The sequence below is a fragment of the Sorex fumeus genome, unplaced genomic scaffold, assembly GCF_029834395.1.
Source record: "Sorex fumeus unplaced genomic scaffold, SorFum_2.1 ptg000087l, whole genome shotgun sequence".
NCBI classification, from domain to species: Eukaryota; Metazoa; Chordata; class Mammalia; order Eulipotyphla; family Soricidae; genus Sorex; species Sorex fumeus.
In genome coordinates this window covers 5,626,109-5,652,100 of record NW_026606144.1, presented here as the reverse complement: position 1 = coordinate 5,652,100, position 25,992 = coordinate 5,626,109, and the positions used below count along the sequence as shown (strand labels likewise).

Here is a 25,992-nt window from a genome sequence, read left to right as displayed (position 1 = left end):
CCTGTGCCACCAGCAGTGTGCCTGGTGTAGGGCAGCCTGACTCGGGGTTGCCCTGTGCCACCTGCAAGGTGCCTGGTTCAGGGCACCCTGGACTTGAGGGTACCTGGTGCAGGCAGGTGTTCTCTCTTCCCAGCTTACTCAGTGTTTGCCTTTCGCTCACTCCCACACCTGTGCTCACGGCTCACATCTCCTCTCCTTCCTCCCCACCCCCACCCCACGCTTTCCATCCAGGCCTGCTTAGCTGTCCGTTCATGTCATTTTTATTCTGTGTGAGGAATGAAGGCTCTTGGGAGCATTGGGCTATGTCGGGCATCAGTCTTGCCACTGAGCGGCTCAGACGCGAGTGCCCGCGGGGTGAGCGGCGCCCAGTGGGGGCTGGAACCGCTGTGGCAGGTTGTGGGGCGTTTCACGCCGTGCTGTGCCACTGTGGCCAACCCCTCCCCTGGCCCCCCGGCATGGTTCAATGAGGTTTCTCTCTCCAGGCTGTGCAGACGGCAGAAGATAACAGGCAGTTCATGGAGCAAATGACCAAAGAGAAGACAGAGACCCTGGCCTCCCTGGAGGACACCAGGAACACCAATGCCAAGTTGCAGAGTGAGGTGGGTGATGGTGGTGACCAGGGCTGTGTAGGCCCGGCCTCAGCCTTGAGAGAAACCATATCCTGGGCCAGAGCGATAGCACAGCGGGGAGGGCATTTGACTCACACACGGCAGACCCAGTTCAATCCCCGGCATCCCATATGGTCCCCTGAGCACCGCCAGGATTAATTCCTGAGTGCAGAGCTAGGAGGAACCCCTGTGCATTGCCGTGTGACCCAAAAAGAAAAAAAAGAAAAACCATATCCTTAGTCATGCAGCTAATACACTCAGGGCTGGGGAGGGGCTTTCTTCATTTCGAGTCCTTTTTGTCTCTGTCATGAGCCTCTGGTGTCTGTTCTTTTTCGGTCTTTTAAGCCACCACCAACAGTGCTCAGGGTCTGCTTCCTGCAGACGGGGCTTCCTGCACGGGTGCGCTGCAAGACGCCCGCTGAGCCGCGTGTCTCCGGCCCTTTGCTATTCAAACTTGCGTCTTCACGTCTGATTTGTGTCCCCATCCATGCTACTGGAAAACAGAAGCATTTCACCAAGTTTTTTTTCTCTTGTTCTCTAAGTTGGATACCCTTAAGGAAAACAACTTGAAGAATGTGGAAGAGCTGAACAAATCGAAAGAGCTTCTGACTATAGAGAATCAAAAGATGGAAGAATTCAAGAAAGAAATGTAAGTTTAGGGGTCTAGAGCGATAGCACAGCAGGTTGGATATTTGCCTTGCACGCAGCCGACCCGGGTTCAATTCCCCAGCATCCCATATGGTCCCCCGAGCACCGCCAGGAGTAATTCCTGAGTGCAATGTAAGTTTATCTCCTCTGAGAGAAATCGCTTAATTAAATCACTTCAGTTTGGACCAGAGCCATAGTCCAGCAGGTCGGGTATTTGCCTTGCAAGTGGCTGACCCAGGTTCAATTCCCGGCATCCCATATGGTCCCCTGAGCACCACCAGGAGTGATTCCTGAGTGCAGAGCCAGTAGTAACCCCTGAGCATTGCTGGGTGTGACCCCAAAAAAGAAAAAAAAACCGACTTTATTTTAGGCAGCAAAAGTGAAAGCAATTGCTGGGTCTTTTGTTTGTTTGTTTGTTTTGGGGGGACACACCCAGTAATGCTCAGGGACCATTCCTGGCAGGCTTGTGGGACCATATTGGGTGCCAGGGATCCAGCGCGCATTTGCAGCCTGCAAGGCAAGCACCCTGCCTGCTCTACTGCCACTCCAACTCCAATGCTGGTTTTTAAAAATATATATGGGAGGTTTGTAAAGTGGAATGGACAGTTCCCATCCCCCTACACCTGTGTGGGCGCTGGCAGCCTTCCCCGTGGGCGTTCAGGAGCAGGGCTCCATGAGAAGCAGAGACACGAATGTGGCTGAGGGGATGACTGGTGGCCTTGGGGACACAAAGATCCTTCTGGAACTGCAAGTGGATCGGGAGTCACTGTGTGGCTTCCACGGGAGACTGAGCAGTCTCCCCAAAGCAGGCACCGCCTGCAACCAGGTTTGGCTGGTGACCATTTGCTAAGTGAAAGCTGCTCATTTGTCAGAAGATGGAGATAGGGAGAGGAAAGGGAGGGAGGGAGATTTTTCATCCGTAATTAAAATTAAATCTCCCAGCTCCTAAATGACTAATTATCTCAGGCCTGAAATACCTCCCCCCCATCACTAAATAAATAGCTCTGAAACATGCCTCATTTAATCATTGAGAGCATTTTGATGTGGATTTGACCCCTTAAATCTTCATGGGGTCACCCTAGTGTGCAAAGTATAGGGGATGGGAATTAACAAATCAAGAGAACTGAAAGGTGCCGAACGAACGCCACCACCCATTAGACACTGCAGGTTAAAAATAGTTGTGTTCAGGCATGACAGATGGATCCAGCCCTCGGTGACTGGATCGGCACACAGTCAGCGTGACAGCTCGCATGGGGTTCAGCCAACACAGACAGTCTCACCGTCACCACAGCCTTTTATGGCATAAACCAGAAATGCAACCCTCAGATGAAGTATTTGTAACATCCTTGTAAGAACAGTGGTTTGGGAGGAGTGGGGCCAAGACCCACTACAGTGAGTAGGCGCTTGCCTTGCATGTGGCCACCCTGGGCCCGACTCCTAGCACAGCAGTGTGTACGCCACTCCCACCCCCAATAGTTTGGGATGTGTGTGTTGAAATAATTAATAATGGGAGGCTGTTTGAATTTATTTACCCTATTCACATTGGATCTGCGTGCCATGGCCTTGCAGGGTCTCTCTTTTTAAATCATTGTTTCATTTTACTTTTGTGGTGGGGGGGTTACACTTGGCTGTGCTCAGGGCTTACTCCTGGCTCTGTGCTAAGGGATCACTGCTGGTGTGGTTGGGGCGTCCTATGGGGTGCCGGGGATGGAACCCAGGTCTGCTGTGTGCAAGGCCAACGCCCTCCCCACTGTGCTCTGACCCAGGCTCCTGGAGGTACTTTTCCCGACTCCACCCTGGCACCCACCTGCTGGGGAGTGAGCTGACAGCCTTTCCTTCAGGCGTTTCACCTGAGTCAGGCGCAGGCTGGCCAGTGGACAGATACTGACAAATAAGACAGTTTATTTTTGCCAAAAGAAAAAATTCTCCATGGGGTGCAGAATATCCCCTTTTTCAGCATGGAGCGTTCCTGAGCTCCACGGACCCAGAGAGGCCTAGCGCCAGCCCCCACCGCGGCCCCTCTGAAACAGTAAGAACACTCTCGAGGCGGGGCGCACGAGTGAAGGGTGTCACTCGCTTAAAAAGTTGTCACACCGTGGGCTGTGTGAGACCCTGCGGCCCAACCCCGCCTGCTGATATGATGGATGCTATCAGGCACGTGACTGCATCGGTTTCCGCTGGCTGGGCTGCCTATTTCCATGGTAACGCTGGCTATGCTGTCCTTGCAGAGAAATCCTGAGGCAGGCGGCCGCCCAGAACTCACAGCAGCTCTCAGCCCTGCAGGAGGAGAACGTGAAACTTGCCGAGGAGCTGGGCCGCAGCCGGGACCAGGTCACGAGCCAACAGAAGGTCAGGGGGCCCGGCGCGGGGGATTCGGGGGATCCCTGCGGGCATCAGGGTTACCAGTGCTCTGCGTCACCTTGCTTTCCTCCGAAGGCACCTTTAAAAGAAAAATGTTAAAACAAGTTGGAAAAAATCCCCCATATCACAGACGCATGGTGCTGGGTGGCATTTCAGCAGTTGGGGCATCTTTCCCCTAGAACGCGTGCTTGGGTTTCCAAATCATCCCCTCCGGCTGATTATTCTTTCCTCTCAGTAGACCTGATTGTAAGGAAAGAGATTTCCAGCATGGAGGTTTGAGAGGGTTGGCAGCGGCCTTTTGAAATGGACCTGGGTGTCCCCGAGACAAAGGTGCACCCCTAGACTTCCTAAGTGGGGTACAAGCCTGGTCGCTGGAACCGAGTCAGCAAGGGAACCCCTAGCTGGCTTCTGCCTTGCGGTCAGTCCTGGCGAGTTTCCCAGACTCCAAACATGGGGCTGAGGAGGAACTGTCCCCCCTGTTCACCTGTGGGACCAAAGTGCCACACTTTGGTCTCTTCTGACCCCAGAGAAGCAGCTCAGAATGTACCTTTGAAGATAGCCTTGCCATGTGGTCCCTGGTTCTTGCATGGCACAGGAGGGGAAGTGTACCCCTGCATGACCCCTGTATGACCCCTGGGGAGGTGCTTCGCGGAGTGACCACACAGGATCCGGGGGACATGGGGTGGCCTGGCAAGATCACTGAGCAGCTGACCACTCCCAGGCTGCTCAGAGGAGCAGGGAGCCCGACCGGCATTGGACGCCCCAGTTAGCTCGCCCAGAGCCTGGGCCGGGAAAGGAAGAGAAGCCACATGTGTTGACATACGCAGCGTCTCAAGGCTCTTTGATGATCATGAGAAGGCAAGCCAGTGCCCCCTGACCTCACAGCCCTGCTTTCCCAGGCTGAGTGACTGCTGACGGCCTGGGCTGCTCCTCCCTCGCCAGGAGTGATCCCTGAGCAGAGAGCCAGGGCTTAGTCCCCACCCCACCGGGTGTGGCCCCCAAACAAACCAAACTGACTACCCACAAAGGTTATAGATAAGCATGCATACATACACAGACATGTACATATGTATATATGCGTGTATGCTTCAAAAGAGTCGGGGAATATCTACCATATAAAATATCCGAGAATGGGGCCGGAGCTGTAGCACAGCAGGTAGGGTGTTTGCCTTGCACATGGCCAAGCCAGGTTCCATCCCTGGCATCCCATATGGTCCCCGACGCACCGCCATGAGTAATTCCTGAGTGCAGAGCCAGGAGTCACTCCTGAGCAATTCCGGGTTGTGACCCTAAAAGCCCCCCCCCCCCCCCCCCATTAGTTGATTAAATAAAATAACAGGAGCCAAAAAGAAGGAAGCTGAGGAAGAAGGGGCTGTGCTCACCTGGCACCCGTGAGAACAGGGGCTGGGCACCCACTGCCAGAACCCCCCCCCCCCACACACACACACTCCCAGCACAAGAGGTGATGCTTAAGGAGTGAAAGGCCCCATGGACAAGGACACATCCCTTCAGTCAAGGGGTCATGTCCTTGCCAGAGCCCGAGAAGCCAGACCCCTCCACTGCCCTTACTCTTGCTGCTCTCCAGAACCTGGGCTTCGGGCTCCCATAAAATTGGCAAATCTTCACTTTGCCAGAGTCGAACACCACTTTGGAGGGCCTCTTCCCCGCCAGGTAGGTTCAGTTGCAAACGGAACCGCCCACCAGCATGTGGCTGTCCCGGCCACATTGTGCATGCTCTGGGCGCAGAGCTGGGGGAGTCTGGTCCTCTGGGCCGCCTTCCTGCTTCTTGCTCCTGTTGAGGGAGACAGCTGGGTGGGGTCCTCTGGGGTTCGCACACTTGGCTCCAGACCCCAGTGCCCGCACCTACCATCACCAGGCTTGGGTCTGGCCTGCGGCAGGAGTGAGCCTTGGGGCCTCCTTGATGTCTCTCCTTCCCCAACCCCCTTCCATCCCACCCGGGCCTGCAGCAATTTATAGTTTGAATCCTCTCCTAGGAAGGGGACCATCTGGGTCCTAGTGTCCTGAGGAGTTCCCACACACCCTCACTTCCTGCACTTCTGTACTTAACAGCCGGTGGTACTGGAGGGCACATGTGGGCTGAAGTGAATTTTGCGTGTGGGCTGTGGAGGTGGACCCTGCATGGACTTGTTGGGAACTGAACATTTCCATGTTTTGTTTTGTTTTTTTCAGCTGGAGGAAGAGAGATCTGTGCTTAATAATCAGTTGTTAGAAATGAAAAAGAGGTAGGTCTTCTTTTTGTGTTTACTGTGTGTGTGTGTGTGTGTGTGTGTGTGTGTGTGTGTGTACGCGCGCACGACTGTGTATTTAGGAAAGAAAACATTAGAATGTGTGCCGTGACTTGTACAAAGCAAATGTATTCAGAAAACTATACTCTGAACATTTGGTTCACTGACAAGCTATGAAAACATACTGGCAACGTTAAGATCTGTGTTTTGGTTTGGGGTACCAGGGATTGAACCCTGAACCCAGGGCCTGCCCCGAACTGCTGCCCCAGGCAAGACTGATTTGACTTTCAAGTTCTACTCGGTTGCTTAAGGATTGTTTTACATAGGCCGCAAAGCTAGGAGGCAGGGCTACCATCTCCCTTTTTCTTTTTAAGTTAAGAAATACTCAAATTTGGGGCTGGAGCGATAGTACAGTACAGGGGAAAGTGTGTGCCTTGCACGCGGCCAACCCGGGTTCCATCCTTGCACCCCACATGGTCCCCCAAGCATCACGGGGAGTGACCCCTGAGTGCAGAGCCAGGAGGAGTAAGCCTGGTGCATCACCTGGAGTGGCCCTCAAAAAAAGAACAAACTAACCCTCAGATTCACTCCTCTTTAAAGTTCCCCGCCCTCTCCCCAGGACCCTAAGCTGCAGAAACAACCTTCACCCCTTCACCCCTTCACCCCACTGGCTTTGCTGTGGGACCCCAGGACATGTGTTTGACACAAATGGGCTTTATTTATTGGAAAAGAGCCTCTGGTATGCAGCAATGTGGGAAGTGCGAGAAATTCCCAAGTTTGTTCCGGTCATCTTGGGGTCAGGGAACATGCACCCTGGGGGTGTAATTACCGATAACCCCGCCCCCACCCCGTGTGGTTTGATGTCTTGCATTGCAATCGACAAATTCATCTGCTCTTGAAACAGCCCCTGTGCTAAAACACTGCCAAGCAAAGCCTTTGGACAATTGTACTGGAAGAGCAGAGGAGAGGAGAGTCGCACAACGGATGCCTAAGACAGGAATAAAAATCTAAACATGGGGCAGAACCCATGGCACTGCGGGGAGGGCCCGGCCTTGCCTGAGGCTGACCTGGGCTCAATCCCCAGCATCCCATGTGGTCCCTAAGCACTGGCAGGAGTAAGCCCTGAGCACAACTAGGTAGGACCCATAAACAGAAACAAAAAAAATATATAAATCAGATATTATTTAGCAATACAGACTTTTGAACCCAGTGGCAGCAGTAGAATCTGCAGTCTTATTACTTCAGTAAGAAGACCGTACGACCAACCAAAAAAGTGACAACCAAAAATTCAGCAGTGACTAATCTGGAAGGGGAAGAAAATGACCACTTTTCTGTACACAAATTTTTCTTTTTCTTTTTCTTTCTTTTTTTTTTTTTAAATGACATGTTAGGGGCTGAAATGATAGCACAACGTACAATGGCTAAGGCGTTTGCATATTCGATCCCCGGCATCCCATATGGTCCCCCATGCACCACCAGGAGTAATTCCTGAGTGCAGAGCCAAGAGTAACCCCTGAGCATCGCCGGGTGTGACCCAAAAATTTAAAAATAAAAAAAAAGTAACATGCTAGTGTTATTTTAATTAAAAACTACATATTCCCTTACATGTAAAAAGACTTTTTTTTTTCACTTTTTCACTCCATGGGGCTGGAATGATATCACAGTGGGAAGGCTCTTGCCTTGCTTTTTGTCTGATTCAGGTTTGATTCCCACACTCCGTATGGTCCCCCGAGCACCGCCAGGAGTGCTCTCTGAGCACAGAACCAGGAGTAAGCCCTGAACACCGCCAAATGTGCCACCAAACAAAAAGAACTATCTTGTTACAGATTCGTTTTCTGCATTTACTGTTATGACTCAGGAGAACAAAAACTTCAGAGTATCAGGAGAAAAAGACATAATTCCACAGGGTGGAAAAAATCTTGAACTGAGGTGGAGCAGAGAAGCCCAGAATTTGAACTTGCTGCAGAAATGCAAACGGAAGTCAGAATGAAAAGGACAAATAGGGGAACTGCGGGATAGCACAGCGGGCAGGGAACTTGCCTTGTTTGAGGCCAACCCAGGGTCGATCCCTGTTCCCCGGCATCCCAGGTGAACCCTCCCCTCTCCAGGAGTGATCCTTGAGCGCAGCGCCAGGAGTAAGCCCCTCACATCACCAGGTGTGGCCCCAAAACAAAAGAAAAGAAAAAGGCAGATGGGCCTAAGCATATCTGAGCTTTGCTCTGAAGTCTGGGGCCGCAGGGAGCACAGGCTTTGCAGGAGGCAGAGTTCCCTCCCTCCACCCAGCCCCCAGCAAGGAGCCAGGAGTATCCCCAAGGCCAGCCCACTGCCAGGCTGCTGAAGATGGAGGACACAAGGAAGGGAAATGTGTTTCCCATGAAATCTACTGTGCTGTAATTCCCTGTGACACAGCGCACCCCCCTCCTCCGTACTCTTGAGTGGCGATTGTCGGGTCTGCTGCGCGTCCACGGTTGCCGCCTATCTCAGCTCCTTTCATCCGCTCATCCTCCCGGCGCCCCAGAGCTGGTCCCAAACGGTCGGTTCATACCTGGTGCTATTTGCAGGAGACAGCTCCCAAGTTGGGAGCACACAGACACCAGAGTCCCATCATCCCCCATGGCCCCCACAACGCACAGTCACCTCAGAACCAATAATGGCGCCCCTGGCTTGAGGAGGAACTGTCCGTCAGAACGGGAAGCAGTTTTATGTTTCATTTTGTTTTTGTTTTTTAAGACACTGCTCTTGGCATGCAATTTAGTGCTGGAGCGATAGCACAGCGGGGTACGGTGTTTGCCTTGCACGTGGCCGACCCGGGTTCCCAGCATCCCATATGGCGTCCTGAGCAACACCAGGAGTAATTCCTGAGTGCAGAGCCAGGAGTAACCCCTGTGCATTGCCAGGTGTGACCGCCGGCAAAAATCAATAAATTTAAAAAAATAAATGACCCATTTAACCACTTGCCCATTTCCCTCTGCTGTCTCATCACCTCTGCTCGCGCCCCCCTCTCCCCTCCATGTCCCAGGAATGTTTATGCAACCATCCATGGAAAGTCACTCCTTCAGGGGCTGGAGAAGTTGTAGAACTGGTATGATCTTGTCTTGTACACAGCTGAGCTGGGTTCAATCCCTGGCACCCCATGTGGTACTGTGAGCCCAGAGCCAGGGTAAACCCTGAGCATGGCTAGGTGTGCACCCTTCCACCCCAAAGAAAAAAAACTTTCAGTGAATCTAAGGAACAAATGATGACTTTATTTATTTTTTGTGGGAGTAAAAAATTTTAAAACGTGGTCTCAAATATTGAACTGTTTCTTCTCGTTAATATGGCAAGTTGTCTGATTCAGAAATCTGAAGACAACTCTATTGTAGCTAATCCCAGGATCTTCATCGCCAGGTAGAGATTGTAAAGGATTCAGATGTAGGTCTGAGTATGATGGTAGATAAAGTGCTAAAAGGAATTTGCTCTGCTCTCAGGTTGAAAGCCTAGGAAGGGTCTAGGTCCAGTTTCCCTGGGTTCTTGCAGAAACCGCTGCCTGCCCCCAAGGGCCTTGGTGGCATGCAATCCTGATGGCGGAGGCTCTCTCCGTCCTGGGCTCCCACATGGAGGCGCAGAACTCCTGCCTCTGAGCGAGGAAGTCAGCTACACTCACCCAGCCCCTGGGTTTGCTGCGGGTTATCCCCAGACTGTTGTTATCTCCAGCTTAGTTGCACGCGATGTGTGCCAAAGGTGTGTCTCTGCACTTTGTGAAAGTCAGCGTTTCTCTCAGGAACTTGTCTCCAAGTTGGGTTTTCAGACAGGTTCAAAACAGGTCCAGCTGCGGAAGGCAGGGCCAGTCCTGCCCTGCTCAGACTACTGCTAAAGCCCAGAGAGGATGGCGGGCGGGGGGGGGTGGGAAGTCCTGTTCAGAGTCCCCCACTTCCCTGACGGTCAAGGACAGATACCAGAACCAGAATGTCAGGCGCGGGCTTTGGGTCAGGAAATCTGCGGGGCCGGGAGGCAGTCTCCGCGGTCCTGAGCTCACTGTGGGTGCTGATGTCTGGCTGTCTCTGCGCTCGCGCGCTGCCGTGCTCACCTCACCCTCTCTTTTCCCTCCCACTCCTGCTTCCTTTGCTCTATCTGTGTGTCTTTGATGGTAAGACTAAAGAAAGTCTATCCACGTTATAATAAATAAATTTCATATATTTTTTTAGTAAACCAAGTCGTTGTATATATATTTTTTGGCTGCCTTCGTCCCTCTGTGTCTTGCTTTTGTTTCGTAAAATACTCTTGACAACACACACAACGCATATTCACACACACACACACACACACGCACCCACGCACCTTTTCGATCAAGCCACAGCAAAGAACTTTAGTGCCAATTTAGTTCTCCTGGCCGTATTTGCATTTCTCTTCCTGTTTCTAATATTTGGATCTTGTTATTTGCATTTTTAAAGTTGCCCAGTAAAACTTTAAGGTATTTGCATCATGACTGAGATTTATTTCTTATGTAAGTCGTAAGGAAAGAATCTGGATAGTGTGATCTCTTGGGAAAGGTTTCTGGCCCCGGAGACCTCCCTTCCGGCTCTCCTCCTTCTGCTGTTTCTCATGACACCAAATCTAAAGCATGTGGCTTTAAAGGGGCCCACGTGTTTGTGACTCGGGCATCGGTAAAGACGCCCGATGTCCTCTAGCCACTTGTGGCTTGCATGGTAGAAGTCAGAGCTGAGAAGAGACCAAAGGAATTAGTCGTAAGGACTGGTCAGCAGGAGCAGCTGCTGGGGTCTGTTTGGCCGTGTCCATGTTGGGGTCACCACATGTGCCCCCTCGTGGACAGCCTGCCGGGTGATTGTGCAATGTTCCAGGCTTGTGTCAGGAACACGCCAAGAAAGCTGCCCTCTCCTCCTGCCTCAGAACTGATGGCTCAGGCAAGTTGGATAGTCCTGACCAAAGAATGGGAATCTGGGACTGGAGCGACATTCCCGTGTGGAGAGCATTTGCCTTGCACACGGCCAACTTGGGTTCGATCCTTGGCATCCCATATGGTCCCTCTCAGCACCGCCAGGAGGAATTCCTGAGTGCAGAACCAGGAAGATCCCCTGAGATCTCCCGGTATGACCCCCCCCCCCAAAAAAAAAATCGGAATCTGCTCATCCTCCTTAAACCCCTTCACTTTGAACAAATATTTAAAATCAGATTTTCTAAGTGTGTGTTAGAGTTAGAGCAAGGAACTCTTAAAATAATCTTACAGTGGGATCAGTTTCCAAATAAGTTTGTTTTGCTTTGCTTTGGGGACGCAGTGCTCTCCAGTCATTCCCACCTCCAGAGACCATGCAGTGGTGGGGACCAACCGAGCTCTCCTGTCTGTGAAGCGTAGACCCCAGCCCAGCCCCCAAACACATGCCATAGGAAAGTCAAGATTCCTGACCCACGGGGTCGCATCAGCCATTTCCTTTCCACTAAAACCCTCTTATTTCCACCTAAACAAGATCCTATTTCCTAGCGAGGTGTTACTCATGTAATAGCTTAACTGCCCAGAAGTCCACCCTTTCCGGTATATGTCCAGCCCTTGCGTGTTGAATTCAAGAGATCTCTGTTAGTCTCAGATTCTTTTCTTACTGCTTAATGATCTGAAGTGTAAGTGTGAGCCACACACTGAGAAAATCTCTTTTCATCTCTGTGAGAATTTCAGTTTGCCATAAACCCATGAGTATTCTGTAATGTGTGTGCGGATATCTTGGGTCTCACTAACCAGACATACATTCTGCCATTTCTAACATGGGCCTCAGTCTCCGATTCCTCCTGTCAGTTTTCGGAGGGATCCGACCCTCGGAACATGCTTCTCCTTCACCCACTCACCCAGGGGCCAGGGAGACTCGGCTTGTTGCTGTAAGTTACGCCTCATTCACTGTGTCACCTGCCCGCATCACTGGTGCTATGGCCCAGTGCATGTGATCTAAACATGCATGACTCAGTGCCGCAAGGTGGGATGGAGGGAGTTCCCATTGGCCTTCCCGACTTCTCCCAGGGCTGCACATCCCTCCATCCCCAAGGCACACAGATTCGAACCACTGAGTAGGAGACGAACATCCACAGCTGTCCTGGACCCCAGACTTTAATGAGATCCCCCACTTCACACGCACCTCTGTCTCTCTCCAAATATGCATCCCAGGAGCCACACTTCTATCCCCTCTCATGTCCTTTCCAGGCTGTGGCATTGCCCAGTCTTGACTGGCCGTCCGTCCCCACCCTGTGCTCTCCCACACACGTGATTTTGTGGTGTAAATGCTCACACACACACACACACACACACACACACACTCAGCCACACACGCACCCGTTGGGTTGTATCTATTGTGTCTTCGCTCCTTCCCTGTCTTGCCGCCCTCTCTCCCCAGGCCAGGTCCTCCTCCTCCTCCTGTGCAAGCCAGCCCGGAGGAGAGTCTGGCCGAGGGTGTGAGGCCACACGTTCCGTGTGCCCCAAGCTCTCATCCTCTACTGGAAACCCATGTTCATCTTTCTGTTCTGGCCTTTTGCGAATTGCCTTTTTGTTTAAGAGCAACTCACTTTGGTCCTCTCCAGAGTCTGGATGAAAATCATTCTCTGTTGGATTAGTCATAACAATCTTTGCCCCTATTCTGGCTCAGAAAGGTTTCAAAAACACATTCTCCGAACTTGCTGAAAGTTACTGAAATGAGTGAGAACCAATGGATACTCCCAGCATAAAGCCGCTCTGCATGACATTCGTATAATTGCTTTGCATGTGTGTGTGTTTTAATTGCTTGGTAATAATTTATTCAAGAAATAGCACTTCAACCTGGGATTAGGTTTTTAAAAGAATTCTTTTTTTGGGGGTGGGGTGGGGGTGCAACAAGTCCTTTTTTTCTTTTTTCTTTGTGTTCTCCATCTCCCAGAGTTATTAACTTGTTTCTTTAAATTCAAATGGACACAATGATATGCAGGTTCTGGCATGTACACATAGGCAAACTTTTTCTCCCTCACAGTAAGTAAAATTTCACTAAAATTTTGCAAGCGTAAAAGCCTGGGCCCCTCCCCCCGCAATAGTACTGGGAGCCTTCCTCCACTTATCGTTAGCTGAGGTTCATTGACCGTTCTTTCTAGGGCAGTTGTGCACTGGCCTCTCTCTGGGTTGATTTCTGGCATTTTGAACTCTCTGGTCTTTTAGAGAATCCGAGTTAATAAGAGACTCCGATGAAGAGAAAGCTTCCCTGCAGAAATCCATCAGTATTACCAGTGCCTTGCTCACGGAGAAGGACGCAGAGCTGGAGAAGCTGAGAAATGAGGTAGAGTCGCCGCCCCGCCCACTTAGACCCGAGCCACGCCCATCTCAGCCCGGGCCACGCCAACGTTGGCCTGAGCCATGCCCACTCAGGCTTGAACCACGCCCATCTTGGCCCATGCCACGCCCACATGGGCCTAAGCCACACCCCTGTGTTGCAGGTCTCTGTGCTGAGGGGAGAAAATGCCTCTGCCAAGTCCTTGCATTCAGTTGTTCAATCCCTGGAATCCGACAAGGTGAAGCTCGAGCTCAAGGTCAAAAACTTGGAGCTTCAACTCAAAGAGAACAAAAGGCAACTCCAGAGCTCGGCAGGTAAAATACTACCGCTGAGGGGTGCCTGCTCTCCGCCCTCTCCCACACCTCGGGGGGCACCAGCCCCCCTGTTCCACCCCCCCCCCCCCAGCTGGCTGCACAGGAGGGTGAACTTGGGCACCTGCCTGGAGCATGGGCTCGCGGTAGTGTCCCCGGGTCCACAAGCTTTGGCGCCAAAATAAGAGACCAAAACAAGGCGAAAAGGCACTTTGGGGATGGGGGTTAGTTTGGTTTTGGGGTCACACCTTGCGGTGCTCAGAATTTACTGCTGGTTCTGCTCAGGGACCACCCTGCTCAAGGGACCATTCAGGGGACCAGAGGTCTAACCCCCTACCTCCTGAACTGTTGCTGCCCCAAAAAGGCACATTTTTTTTTATTAGTGAGATATCATGAGGTACAGTTGTAGACTTACAAATTTCTGTGCTTGGGTTTCAGTTATACAGTGATCAAATGCCCATCCCTCCACCAGTGCCCATTTCCCACCACCACGGATCCCAGTATCCCTCCCACCCCCCATCCCTCCATCCTACCCTGCCTCTGTGGCAGGACATTCCCTTTTGCTCTCTCTCTCTTATTGGGTGTTGTGGTTTGCAAAAGAGGCAGTGGGTGACAATCATGTTTGGTCTATAGTCTACTTCTCTATCTGAGCTCCCTTTTTCCCTAGTATGTGTGGTTGGCCTCCAAGCCATGGAGTAAATTTCCTGGTACTAATCTCGGAAAAAGGCACATTTTCAAAGACCTATACTCACTCTTTTTTTTTAACTAAAAGGTAATTCTGATTCTCAAGCAGATGAGGATGAAAGGGCCCAGGAGAATCAGGTAATATTTCTTTGCTGTGTTGCTTCCTTGTTATGTTTTATTTTGGTTGTTAGTTTGGGGACCAAACCTCGTGGTGCTCAGGGCTTACCCCTGGCTCTGCACTCAGGAATCACTCCTGGTAAGGCTTGGGGAACCATGGGGGGTGCCGGGGATCCCACCCAGGTCAGCCGGGTACAAAGTAAATACCTACACTATTGCTCTGGCCCTTGTTGGGTTTTGTTGTTGTTGTTGTTGTTTTTGTTGTTTCATAAGGTTGTTCACATTATTGATTGATTACATTCAGTATTTCAACACCAATCCCACAACTATTACACCTTCTCACCATGCTTATTTCAAATTTCCACACCACCATTCAAGCCAGCTAACCTTGTTTTCTCTCTCCTTTGCCTCCGCTTCCACTTGTGCCTCCTGTTGCCGCCAACACTTTCCTCCTAATCAGCAAATGGTTTGTTGTTTTCCTCATTTGTGAGTGTGTGTGCTCACGCGAGCACTGGGGAGCATGTCTGTGTGTGTGTCCGTGGAAGCGTGTCTGGCTTTCCCCTCTAGATTTGTATCCTTGCTCTGGCCTTTTCCTCTTCCTGAACGGTAGCTCCTAACAGGACCGTGTCTCGGAGGGAAGTGGGAATCGTTTCTTGGCGCCAGTGTGGGAGGGCCTGGGCACTCTCAGAGACTCCTCATCAGACCTTGCCCTGAGGGAGAAAAAGAATCAGTCTATTTTTCTGGTTTTCTTTATACTTTCTTTGGGGGCCACACCTGGCGATACTCCGGGCTTCCTCCTGGCTCTGCACTCAGGATTTACTCCTGGCTGCTCTCTGCTGGCCCCTATGGGATGCCAGGGATCAAACCTGGGTTGGCTGCGTGCGAGGCAAGCACCTTTCCCGCTGTGCTATCACTCAGACACAAACGCGCCATGTTTTAAATGAAACATGAATGTTTGTGACTACAGTCATGCTTGCTTTTGTAAAGTGGGATTCCCCCCCCCCCCCACATCAGTTTTAAAGAAGTGAGTCTGTCTTTGTAGGAGAGGGAAGGCCCCTCTTCACTCCCTGCTCTGAAAGAAACCTAGGGGGCCCAGCATGTCCTCCGGGGGTCTTCCCTGGGGCACCCGGGAGCTTGCGCTTAGGAAGGGAAAGGGGAGCTCTGGCTGCCTCAAACCCTGGGGCAGGGACTGGCAGAGGGGCCCAGCCTTCTCTGTGGCGGGCTCCAATGGCTCCCACAATTGGCTCACCATCTCACGCTCTCCTTTAACACAGATTGATTTCCTGAATTCCGTGATTGTGGACCTCCAAAGAAAGAATCAGGACCTCAAGATGAAAGTGGAGATGATGTCCGAGGCGGCTCTCAACGGGAATGGGGATGACCTCAACAATTACGATAGGTAATTCTCTGCACTGTGCTTCCTGGCCTGAGTCTGTTCCCGTGTGCCCGTCACCCGGGGGGTCCCGATGCGCTCTGCCCGCCCAGCTGGTGCCCTGCTTGTATTTTTGATTCCTTCCCAGCGAGAGAGCCTCTTTTTGTGCATATATGTGAAGCAAGGTCGTATTGATGGGAAATTCCTTAGCTAGCTGTGAGGGTGGAGGAAGAGTGAAGCCTGTTCTGGGGTGAACACAGGCCTCTGTGGAGTGGAAGCAGCAGCGAGGGACAGAGAGGACTAGGAGGACATGGGCTAGCAGGGCAGCTGTGAGAGAGCCTCCGTTGTGGGGGAAGCATTGAGGGTATCTGCCTGGCACCAGGCCAAGCCGGGTTCCACCCCTGGAATTCCGTCTGCTCCCTGGAGTGTAACGCCACGAGTTAGCCCTGAGGACCACCAGGTCTGGCCCCAAAACAAAGCATAAACCAAAATTTAAAAACAAACAAACAAACAAACAAACAATCTAGGGGCAGGAGTGATAGCACAGCGGGTAACAGCGGGTAGGGTGTTTGCCTTACATGCAGCCAACCCAGGTTCGATCCCCAGCATCCCATATGGTCCCCTGAGCACTGCCAGGAGTAATTCCTGAGTACAGAGCCAGGAGTAACCCCTGTGCATTGCCAGGTGTGACTCAAAAAGGTGGGGAAAAAAAAAGCCAGAAAGCCTCCAGAGTGTTACTGATCAGTGTCCCACCTCTGCCCCCAGTGACGACCAGGAGAAGCTGGCCAAGAAGAAGCCTCGCCTCTTTTGTGACATCTGCGACTGCTTTGACCTCCATGACACAGAGGACTGCCCCACGCAGACACAAGTGTCCGAGGACCCCCCACACTCCACACACCACGGCAACCGGGGCGAGGAGCGGCCGTACTGTGACATCTGTGAGGTGTTCGGACACTGGCCCAGTAACTGCAACGACGACGAGACCTTCTGAGTCCCCCACCCCACCCCGGCTACTCTCCACAGAGCACAGCCACCAGCATCCGTGCAGACTGCAGGAAAACCTACTTTATTTTTCAACCCCGTCAACAAATCTAAGAACTATTTTGGTCTTCAACAAATCATCCTTCTAGTTTTCCTCACAGGTTAGAAGAATAAATACCAAGTAGGTGAACTGACACCTCGAATATTATCTTCCCTGTGTTTTATCAGTTTTCATAAGACATTTGCACCCAGAGGATGTTACTCTGGTTTGTGCCTAAGGGAACCTCATGGAACAACCCTTCCCCTTCCAGTACCTTATTTAAATAACTTTAAATTATGCCGTTCCTTTTCCTATTTGCACTAAAATGTTTCCAGGCTGCATTTGTATATTGAGATGTTTGGGTTAAGCTTTGACACTGGAATGAGTTAGGGAACAATTGTGCCATTTCGCATTTTTATCCACTCATTTAAAGTATTTTATTCTATATCAAAAAATACCTGAGCTTTTAGCACTACCGTTGTCAGTAGTGCCTTTATTTCAGGCTTGATCCACTTCAGTGCGACTCTGATTGAAATGAAGCCGGACAGGGTTCGGGGCAGGGGACCCTGCTGTGCTCGAACTTTTTCTAATCTTGCTGTTGCACCCACTGGACCCTACTGTGGGTGCTGACTGACTGGGTTTTGAATAGTTTTAGCTTTCTATAGTATATATTTTTAATCTATATTTTGAAAAACAAACCCAGGATGTATCTTTCTGTTGACATTTTTACCTTTATGAAAAAGGAAGCACTTCAACTCTCCATCAGGACATAAAGGATGAAGCCAGAAATTAAAGTATCACAAGGCTATGAAACTAGTTTGATTCAGTTGGGTTTTTTTCTTTATCAAATACAAATAACAGCATATTCTCCAAAATTTTTTTCTTATCTACCAGAAATCTCCAACACTTGATGGATTAGATAACCAGCTACTTGTGAAACACCTAAAACAACCAATTTACTGTCTTTACAAGGTTTACTTTTTTTCACTGTGGTTTTAGATGAATGTATGATGAGAAATTCAACATTAATAATTTTGGATTTTCTTATCACAAAAAAATTAAATGAAGGACCTCAACCATCAGAAGTTTATCATCCAGTTTGAATCTATTTATCTTCATTTGAATGTTTTCTAGTTCTGTAAAAAGTGATAAATAATGTACCATGCAGGCTACATGTATAATAAGGACTTCTATAATTGTATATATGCTTTTGATGTATTTTCTTCTGGGGATTATCAACTGTCTCATGAGTGAAAGATCTGTATCAATTGAAATTTTTAGTAATAAACATTATTGAAATTGTTTCACAAACTATGTAAAGCAGTATTAAAATTTGAGCAAACAAGTGTTCTATATCTACTTTAATAAAATTATTTCCTTTTTGCCAGTGATAACTGATTATTCTCAGGTTTATTTATAAAAGATTTTTGGCTAGCAATCAAGAACTGTAGAGTCAAATAAGTCAAACAGTTTCTACAATGGAACTCTGATACACCAATTTCTTTTTGTTTCTTTATGTTTGTGCCACACCTGGTGATGTCTTAGGGCTTATTCATGGCTCTGCACTCAGGAATCACTCCTGACAGTGCTTGGGCAGACTATATGGAATGTCAGGGATTGAAGCCAGATTGGCCACCTGCAAAGCAAATGCCCTACCAGCTGCACTATTGCTCTGTGCCTCTATACCATTTTCTTAAAAGCGTTTATCTTGGGCTAAAGAGATAGTCCAGTGAGTAGGGTACTTACCTTGCATGTGGCTGATCTGGGTTCAATGGCAGGAATCCCATCCAGTCATCTGTGCCCTGGAAGGAGCAATCTCTAAGTGCAGAGGCAGGAGTAAACCCTAAGAAGCACTGGGTTGGGCGTACGGTGCCACCAGCAGGTCAGTGTGTACCTGTGAGGCAAGTGCATCAGCAGCCTGATGGCGCCTTCAGACTTCCAGGTACCCCCAAATTTCTGCCGTGCCTTTGGCCAGACCCCAAAAACTTGGGGCAGAGTTGACCAAGAAAGTAAACAGGCAAAAGTTAGGTATGTGGGAGACACACCCACAAACCACCTCCAGTTCAGCTATATAATTGGAGGCATGGCCTCTCTGGTTCCTGATTGAACTGCGTAACGGCCATGATCCCAGAGACTCAGAAACAAAACTCGAAACCCAACGGCTTTTGGCAGAAATGTGTTCAGTCCCTGCAGTAAGTTACAGGCGCTGGGCCACTAGAGGTGGGAATAGATTTGGTGCCTTGGCCTGTTCCCCCTGGCGGCCCGCTGGCCGCCATCCTCCAGAGGCCACTGGACAGTCAGGTTTGGGCCCACAGTGATGAGACACGTAGGGCCTCACGGGATGGGGGTGGAGCCAGCTCCACCCCAACAAGACCCCAAGTCGTCACCCACAAACGGCCTCTCTGGCTTGTGATCAAGCTGTTTAACGGCCATGATCCCAGAGACTCAGAAACCAATCCTGAAACCCAGCAGCTTTTGTCAGAAATGCGTCCGGACTACACAATAGTTTACTGTTGCCGGGCCACCGGAGGGGAGAAAGGGTGCTGTCCCTCCGCCTGCTCCCCCTTGGCGGCTCAGTGGCCACCATCCGCCAGAGGTCATTGAACAGTCAGGTTTGGGCCTGCAGTGATGAGACACGAGGGGCCTCACTGGATGGGGCTGGGACCAGCCCTTTCCTCCCCATCCCAGCAAGACCCCTAGTCGCCGCCCACTAACGGCCTTTCTGGCTCCTAATTAAGCTGCTTAACGGCCATGATCCCAGAGACTCAGGAACAAATCTCGGAACCCAGCAGGTTTTGGCAAGAAATCCCTCCAGATTTCAATGTTACAATTTTGGAATTTCAAAATCACGCAGCCACTACTGCAGCCACACGACATCATATGTTATTCATAACCAGGAATAGAAAACAAATTGTCTACTGTTGCCTTTTCAGCAGATCTGAGTGTTGGGATAAAATCCCAAATAATAATGGTGGGTCCGGTGTCAAAAATATTGAATGTAATCCAAGTAGAGAGAGAGTAATGTGGAAATCATCTCCTCCACAGGTAGGGAGAGGGTGTGGGATGGGGGTATACTGTGGTGTTTTTTTTTTTTTTGGCTTTTTGGGTTTCACCTGGCGATGCACAGGGGCTACTCTTGGCTCTACACTCAGAAGTCACTCCTGACGGTGCTCAGTGGACCATATGGGATGCTGGGAATAGAACCCGGGTCGGCCGTGAGCCAGGCAAACACCCTACCTGCTGTGCTTTCTCTCCAGCCCCTATACTGCGGTTTTTGGTGGTGGAGAATGGGCACTGGTGAAGGTATGGGTGTTTCATTATATGACCAAGACTTAGACCCAAAAGCTTTGTAACTGCTCTCATGGTGATTCAATAAATAAAATTATAAAAAATGAAAAAAAAAGAACCCAGTTTTTTGCATGTAGCCATCCAGTTTTGCCAGCACATTTTATTAAAGAGGCTTTCCCTGCTCCATTTCACTTTTCTTGCCCACTTATCGAAGATTAGATGCTCATATCCTTGGGAGTAGATGTCAGTATATTCAACTTTGTTTCATTGTTCTGCAGCTCTGCCTTTGTTCCAGTACCATGCTGGTTTCATTATTACTGCTTTGTAGTAGAGCTTGAAGTTAGGCAGGGCAGGTTGATTCCTCCCAATTTATTTTTTCCAAGAATTGCTTTAGCTATTCGTGGGGGCTTATTGTTCCATATAAATTTCAGGAGTGTTTGCTCCATTTTTTTGAAGAATGTCATGGGTATCCTTATAGGGATCGCATTGAATTTGTACAGTGCTTTGGGAAGTATTCCCATTTTGACAATGTTGATTCTCCCCATCCAAGAGCAGGGGATATTTTTCCATTTCCTCGTGTCCTGTTTTATTTCCTTAAGTAGTGTTTTGTAATTTTCTTTGTACAGGTCCTTTACTTCCTTAGTTATACTGATTCCCAGGTACTTGATTTTTTTTGGGGGGGGGAACAATTGTGAATGGAATTGTTTTCTTCATGTCATTTTCTTCTCTTTCACTATTTGCGTATAGGAAAACCATGGATTTTTGGGTATTGATTTTATAGCCTGCCACTTTACTATACAAGCCTACTGTTTCTATGAGTTTCTTGATAGAGGTTTTAGGGTTCTCTAAGTATAGTATCATATCATCTGCGAATAGTGAGAGCTTGATTTCTTCCTTCCCTACCTGGATGCCCTTAATATCTTTTTCTTGCCTAACTGCTATTGCAAGTACTTCCAGTACTATATTGAACAGTAGTGGAGAGAGTGGGCATTCTTGTCTCGTCCCTGATCTTAGGGTGAAGGCTCTCAGGAAAATAAAAAGTCACTCCACACCACGCCCGATCTTCCACAAATAGCCCGCATGCTTTTAAGTCCTTAGGGGCCACATCGATCAAATGTAATGCAGACTGGGCTGGTGCATTTCCTCCATAGATGCTGCAGCATTAAATTTTAATCAGTTTCTCCTGACTTTGTTTATGAAATTTGAGCATATGGTATTCAGTACTTGAAAAAGAACCATTAGCTGTTTTTCTTTTTATAAAGAAATTTGGGTCCTTCTACTGAGACAGGCCACAGCTTTCTGCTGTCCTGAGAGAGGGGGGTTATGTGGTTAGCACTGCCTCCCCAACCCCCAATACACAAAATTTCCCATTCTCTATTTACAGTTTTTTGGCCACACCTGCAGGTGCTCAGGGATAACTCCTGGCTATGCGCTCAGACATCACTCCTGGCAGACTTGGGGACCACACTGGGTTCTGAGGATCTATCCTTGGCTGACTGCAGAGTATCCTGCTCCTGACCCCCCATTCTCCTCCGGCACACTCTCATATCTGTCCAAAGATCCACTTTCTAAAATGCTGGCAAGCAAAGGTGTCCTGATGAGCACTAAAACCACTAGAGAAATGATTCTGTATGGACCAACCATCAGCTCTGAGATACCTAAGCACATTTTCAGCAATTATATCCATCAGTTCTAGCCAAGGTGTGATGAAAAAAATGATATTCTTGACATCAGTTGCTGGCAAGCGGCTTCCTTTGAGTGTGAACATTTTCTCCACCTCATGTTCCTAGGAAAGCACAGATACAAATGGTTAACAGAACCCCTAAAATTTACCAGCCGACCCAAACTCGGACAGCACTGCAGGCAGCCAACCCAGGTTGGCTTGCCAGCCTCCCATACGGTCCCCAAACACCACCAAGAGTCATTCCTGAGTGCAGAGCCAGGGGTAAGTCTGAGCACTGCCAGGGGTGGACCAAACAAAACTGACCAACAACAAAAACTCAGATGTTGTAACACTCCTGCTCCAAAGCACAGTATACTTTAGTGTTGAGTCAGAGAGTGCAGGGGTTAAGGTACATGACTGACACATGACTGCCAACTTTGCCCTCTGGCACCACAAGGGTCTCAAGCATTGCCATGTGCATCCCAAGAGAGGCCACTGGAGTGGCCTGGGATATCCCTGCCACCACAGCACCAAGCATCATTGAACTGCTAAGAATCACCACCAGGAGGTGCCCTGGGGCAGTGCTCAGGAGATCCGGGGCCAGGGAGAAAGTAGAGTGGGGAAGGTGCTTGCTTTGCATTCAGCTGACCCGGGGTCCTATCCCCAGCACCCCATACTGTCCACTGAGCACTGCCAGGAGTGATCCTGAGTGCAAAGCCAGGAGTAAGTCCTGAGCACTGCCTGGCACGAGCCCCCAAATAAAATATAAAAAACCACTTTAGTATAAAAATTTGGATTTCCCCAAAGCCAGGTGTATAAATTCAGGCAGAAGTAACCAATCCTGTGTCTGAAAAACTTTGAGCCACATTAAGTAACAATCAGAAGACATGCCGCTCCGTCAAGGAGAAGAGGGGGGTGCACACCCACCCATTAAAGGTCCAATGAAGGCTCTTATGCTGCCCGAGCCCCTGAGCTGCTTGTGCCCATGTAGCCGAGCAAATGCGGTGCCTGCAGCTCTCCTTGACATGGGGACTTTTGTGCTTTTCTATATAATGTTGGGATGTGTGTAGGGGCTCTCTCTGCCTTTGGAGAAGCCCATGTCCCTCTTGAACATGTTACTTTCTCTCCCTTTGTCTCCTTCCTAAGGTAAAAGGTAAAGGCCCTCCCGTTGTTCATCGATTTGCTCGAGCGGGCCCAGTAACGTCTCCATTGGAGACTTTGTTGTTACTGTGTTTGGCATATCAAATACGTGACAGGGAGCTTGCCAGGCTCTGCCGTGCGGGCGAGATACTCTCGGTAGCTTGCCGGGCTCTCCGAGAGGGGCAGAGGAATCGAACTTGGGACGGCCATGTTGGCTGCGTGCAAGGCAAACGCCCTACCGCTGTGCTATCACTCCAGCTGTCCCCTTCCTAAAAATCCCCAAATAAAATTTTTTTTTACTTCCAATAAATAAACAAAAGTCCACAGAAGACGAAACATTTATCACTCATAACAGTGTCAGTGATTCTAAAAACCAGACAGCTCTGCACACCAATTACTCCAGAAGTGGAACATCATATTACTCTTGCTAGAGTCCAGAATGACAGTTTCAAAAAAAATAATAATAACCAAAACCATTTTACCTTTAGAAGTGAGTACTGTGCAATCAAGCCAAACGGTCCTGTGAGATACTCATCCCAAACTGTTGCCTGCGGGAGGGAGAAGCATCTCGTTATTTGAGGAAAAGGAATTTCAATAACAGCCAACAGCAAACAACAGTCATTTGCAAACTCTGGACAAACAAAACTTGCAGTTAGCAATAGCTGACCACACGTATTTCATGGCCTGAAGAAAAACAGCATCAGGGCAAGGGGTGCTACTGGCCACGGAACCACAATCACTGTCATCCACAAAGAGTATGTATGCAGTGTCTTGGGGTCAGACTGGGGTCATGAACCCCATGGGTGAACTGCCAAGGAAACCATTCAACCCAGTATGTAACAGGCATCATATAATCCAGCGTCTATCAAATAAAAATCTCTCACGTAGGTATCCCATAGGTATCTTAATTCTGAGAGAGTATTTGGAAAGCTGGGACAGTGTCATGTGCCCCCGAGAGAGTCAGGCCTCCAGCTGACCTTCGCCTCTAACTATGCAAGGATGGTGTCACTGGGGGCCAGGACGAATGCCAAGCGGCCCTGTGAGCATTTCGCCTGTGCAACACTAGGGTCCTTTTTCCTTATTTGGCGTAACTGATTGCGCTAACCTTGGAGGAACAGGCATCTGGGAGAAGTGGTACCCAGGGTCGCATGCGGAGACACCCCGCACACGGGGTCAGCGGGGAGTGCCTGGACGCGGGGCTGTGCTCGTCCTGCCGAGACGAACTCGAGTCGCCCCCCGTTTTCCTTCCCAGAGCCGAGCCTCAGGGGCGGGGAGCGCAACGCCCCCTCTCTCGGGGCTGCCTGCACTGGGGGGCGTCCCCGGCCCCAGAGGCCGCCACCCGCCCCGGCCCTCAGCTTGCTGCCCGCGCACTTGTCCAGGAACTCGCGCAGCACGTTCAGGTTCACCAGCCCGGACTACAGGTGCGCGGCCTTGGCGCAGCCCAGCCCTGCCGCCACGTGACGCCACGATCACGTGAAAAGAGTGACATCACGCTGCCACTGGAAGCCGGAAGCGGCCGGCGGCCGCGAGCCTCTTTCCGGCATGGGATTCTGCTTCTTGGTTCCGCCCAGCCCCGGACCATCACACCTCGTGCCGAGTGTCCTGCACGGCCCCCCGCCGCGGCCCTCGAGCCCCCGGTTGCTGAGAACTGGCGTCAGAGACGGCAGTGGTAGTGCTAAGACGTCGGGACTACCCCTGCACGGGCAGCCCCTGGACACCGCGGGTGGGGCGCAGAACATTGGTTTTGTTTCTTTGGTTGAAATAAAATAAAGAGAAGGGACCAGAGCGACCGCACAGCGGTTAGGACGTTTGCCTTGCACACGGCCGACCCGGGTTCGATCCCCAGCATCTCATAGGACCCCCCAAGCACCGCCAGGCGTAATTCCTGAGTGCAGAGCCAGGAGTGACCCCTGAGCACCTCTGGATGTGACCCAAAAAGCAAAATAAATAAAAGAAACAAAATAACTAAAGATAAAATTGGTCGTTGTCCTGCTGAAAAGTCTCACCTTCGGGGGCTGAAGATAGTACAGGGATTAAGGCATTTGCCTGCAGGAGGGATATGCTTCGTATGCTTCAGCCCCTGCAGCCCCCCAATGAACGCTAATGAGTAAGGATCAGTTTGGGCCAGGGAGAGGGCGCTAAGCTTCGGAAGCTTCTGGAGTGTGGGAGCTGACTCCCACCACAGCTGCCAGGTGAGGCTCTGCTAACACCGCTCACCAGCCCACTGCACTGCTGCTCGCTTAAAATTTCAAGATTGACTTAAATTTGTTTTGCCTTTTTAAAAATGTTATTTTCTTTGTGAATTTTTGTAATCCTAGTGAAATAAACAGAGTTGATCATGATTGGATTTCAGTCATATCATGTTCCAACACCTTCAAGAGTGTACATGACTCACCACCAATGTTCCCAGTCTCCCTACTCCCCCAGGCAGGCACAGCACCTCTCTCTCCCTCCTCCTTTCTGCAGTGCTCTCTCTCTACCCCCTCTCTCCCTCTTTTCTCTCTCCCCCTCTCTCGGACACACGCCTTTTGGTTTACAATACAGATATGGAAAGGTTATTATGTATATCTCTTTACCTACTTTCAACACCCAGTTCCCATCCAAAGTGATTTCCAACCATTTCCAAGCATTATTGCCAGACTGGTCCCTACTCTATCCTAACTACCCTCTGTCCCCTATGCTTGTGGTAGCTTCCAACCATTGACCAGTCCTCCTGGCCCCCATTTTCCTAGCCTTGGATAGCAATCTCATATATATGTGTATATATATATATGTATATATATATATTATGGGCTGGAGCAATAGCACAGTGGGTAGGGCGTTTGCCTTGCATGCAGCCAACATGGCCGACCCGAGTTCGATTCCTCTGCCCCTCTCGGAGAGCCCGGCAAGCTACCGAGAGTATCTCTCCTGCACGACAAAGCCTGGCAAGCTACCCACGACGAATTCAATATTCCAATCATAGTAACAACAAGTCTCACGATGGAGACGTTACTGGGCCTGCTCAAGCAAATCGATGAACAACGGGAAGACTGTGACCATATATATTATATTCCACAAAATGGGTGCTTACTTATATTTGTGAGTGGACTTAGGAACCATATCCAGCAGTGCTGAGGCTCCTCCGAGCTCTGCTCAGGCAATACTCCTGGAGGGGATACTGGGGACAGTATGAGGTGCCAGGGAAAGAATCTGGGTTTGCTGATTGCCTTGCCCCAGGGCTCTCTCTCCAATCTAGAGTTTACTGACTTACAACCTAGTA

General features: G+C 50.0%; 1 protein-coding gene and 1 long non-coding RNA gene across 4 annotated transcripts in view; one reads left to right on the top strand and one right to left on the bottom strand.

The window, feature by feature from the left end:
- The window catches only part of CLIP1 (CAP-Gly domain containing linker protein 1), a 78,845-nt gene extending 60,812 nt beyond the window's left edge, over positions 1–18,033 (top strand). For all 3 annotated transcript variants that reach the window (XM_056131398.1, XM_056131400.1, XM_056131399.1), the window contains 9 exons: positions 483–599; positions 1,151–1,257; positions 3,485–3,605; positions 5,808–5,860; positions 13,023–13,140; positions 13,298–13,448; positions 14,218–14,267; positions 15,521–15,645; positions 16,384–18,033. In XM_056131398.1, coding sequence (XP_055987373.1) covers positions 483–599; positions 1,151–1,257; positions 3,485–3,605; positions 5,808–5,860; positions 13,023–13,140; positions 13,298–13,448; positions 14,218–14,267; positions 15,521–15,645; positions 16,384–16,609 — 1,068 coding nt within the window. In that variant the 3' untranslated portion in view covers positions 16,610–18,033. The remainder of the gene's footprint in view (positions 1–482; positions 600–1,150; positions 1,258–3,484; positions 3,606–5,807; positions 5,861–13,022; positions 13,141–13,297; positions 13,449–14,217; positions 14,268–15,520; positions 15,646–16,383) is intronic.
- A 2,049-nt stretch (positions 18,034–20,082) lies between these two features.
- Positions 20,083–24,115, bottom strand: LOC130039529 (uncharacterized). Its single transcript, XR_008794923.1, has 3 exons — positions 23,836–24,115; positions 23,213–23,278; positions 20,083–21,713 (listed from the first exon to the last, which is right to left on the bottom strand). It is a non-coding gene; the product is annotated as an uncharacterized LOC130039529 (long non-coding RNA).
- Between the last annotated feature and the right edge of the window lie 1,877 nt (positions 24,116–25,992).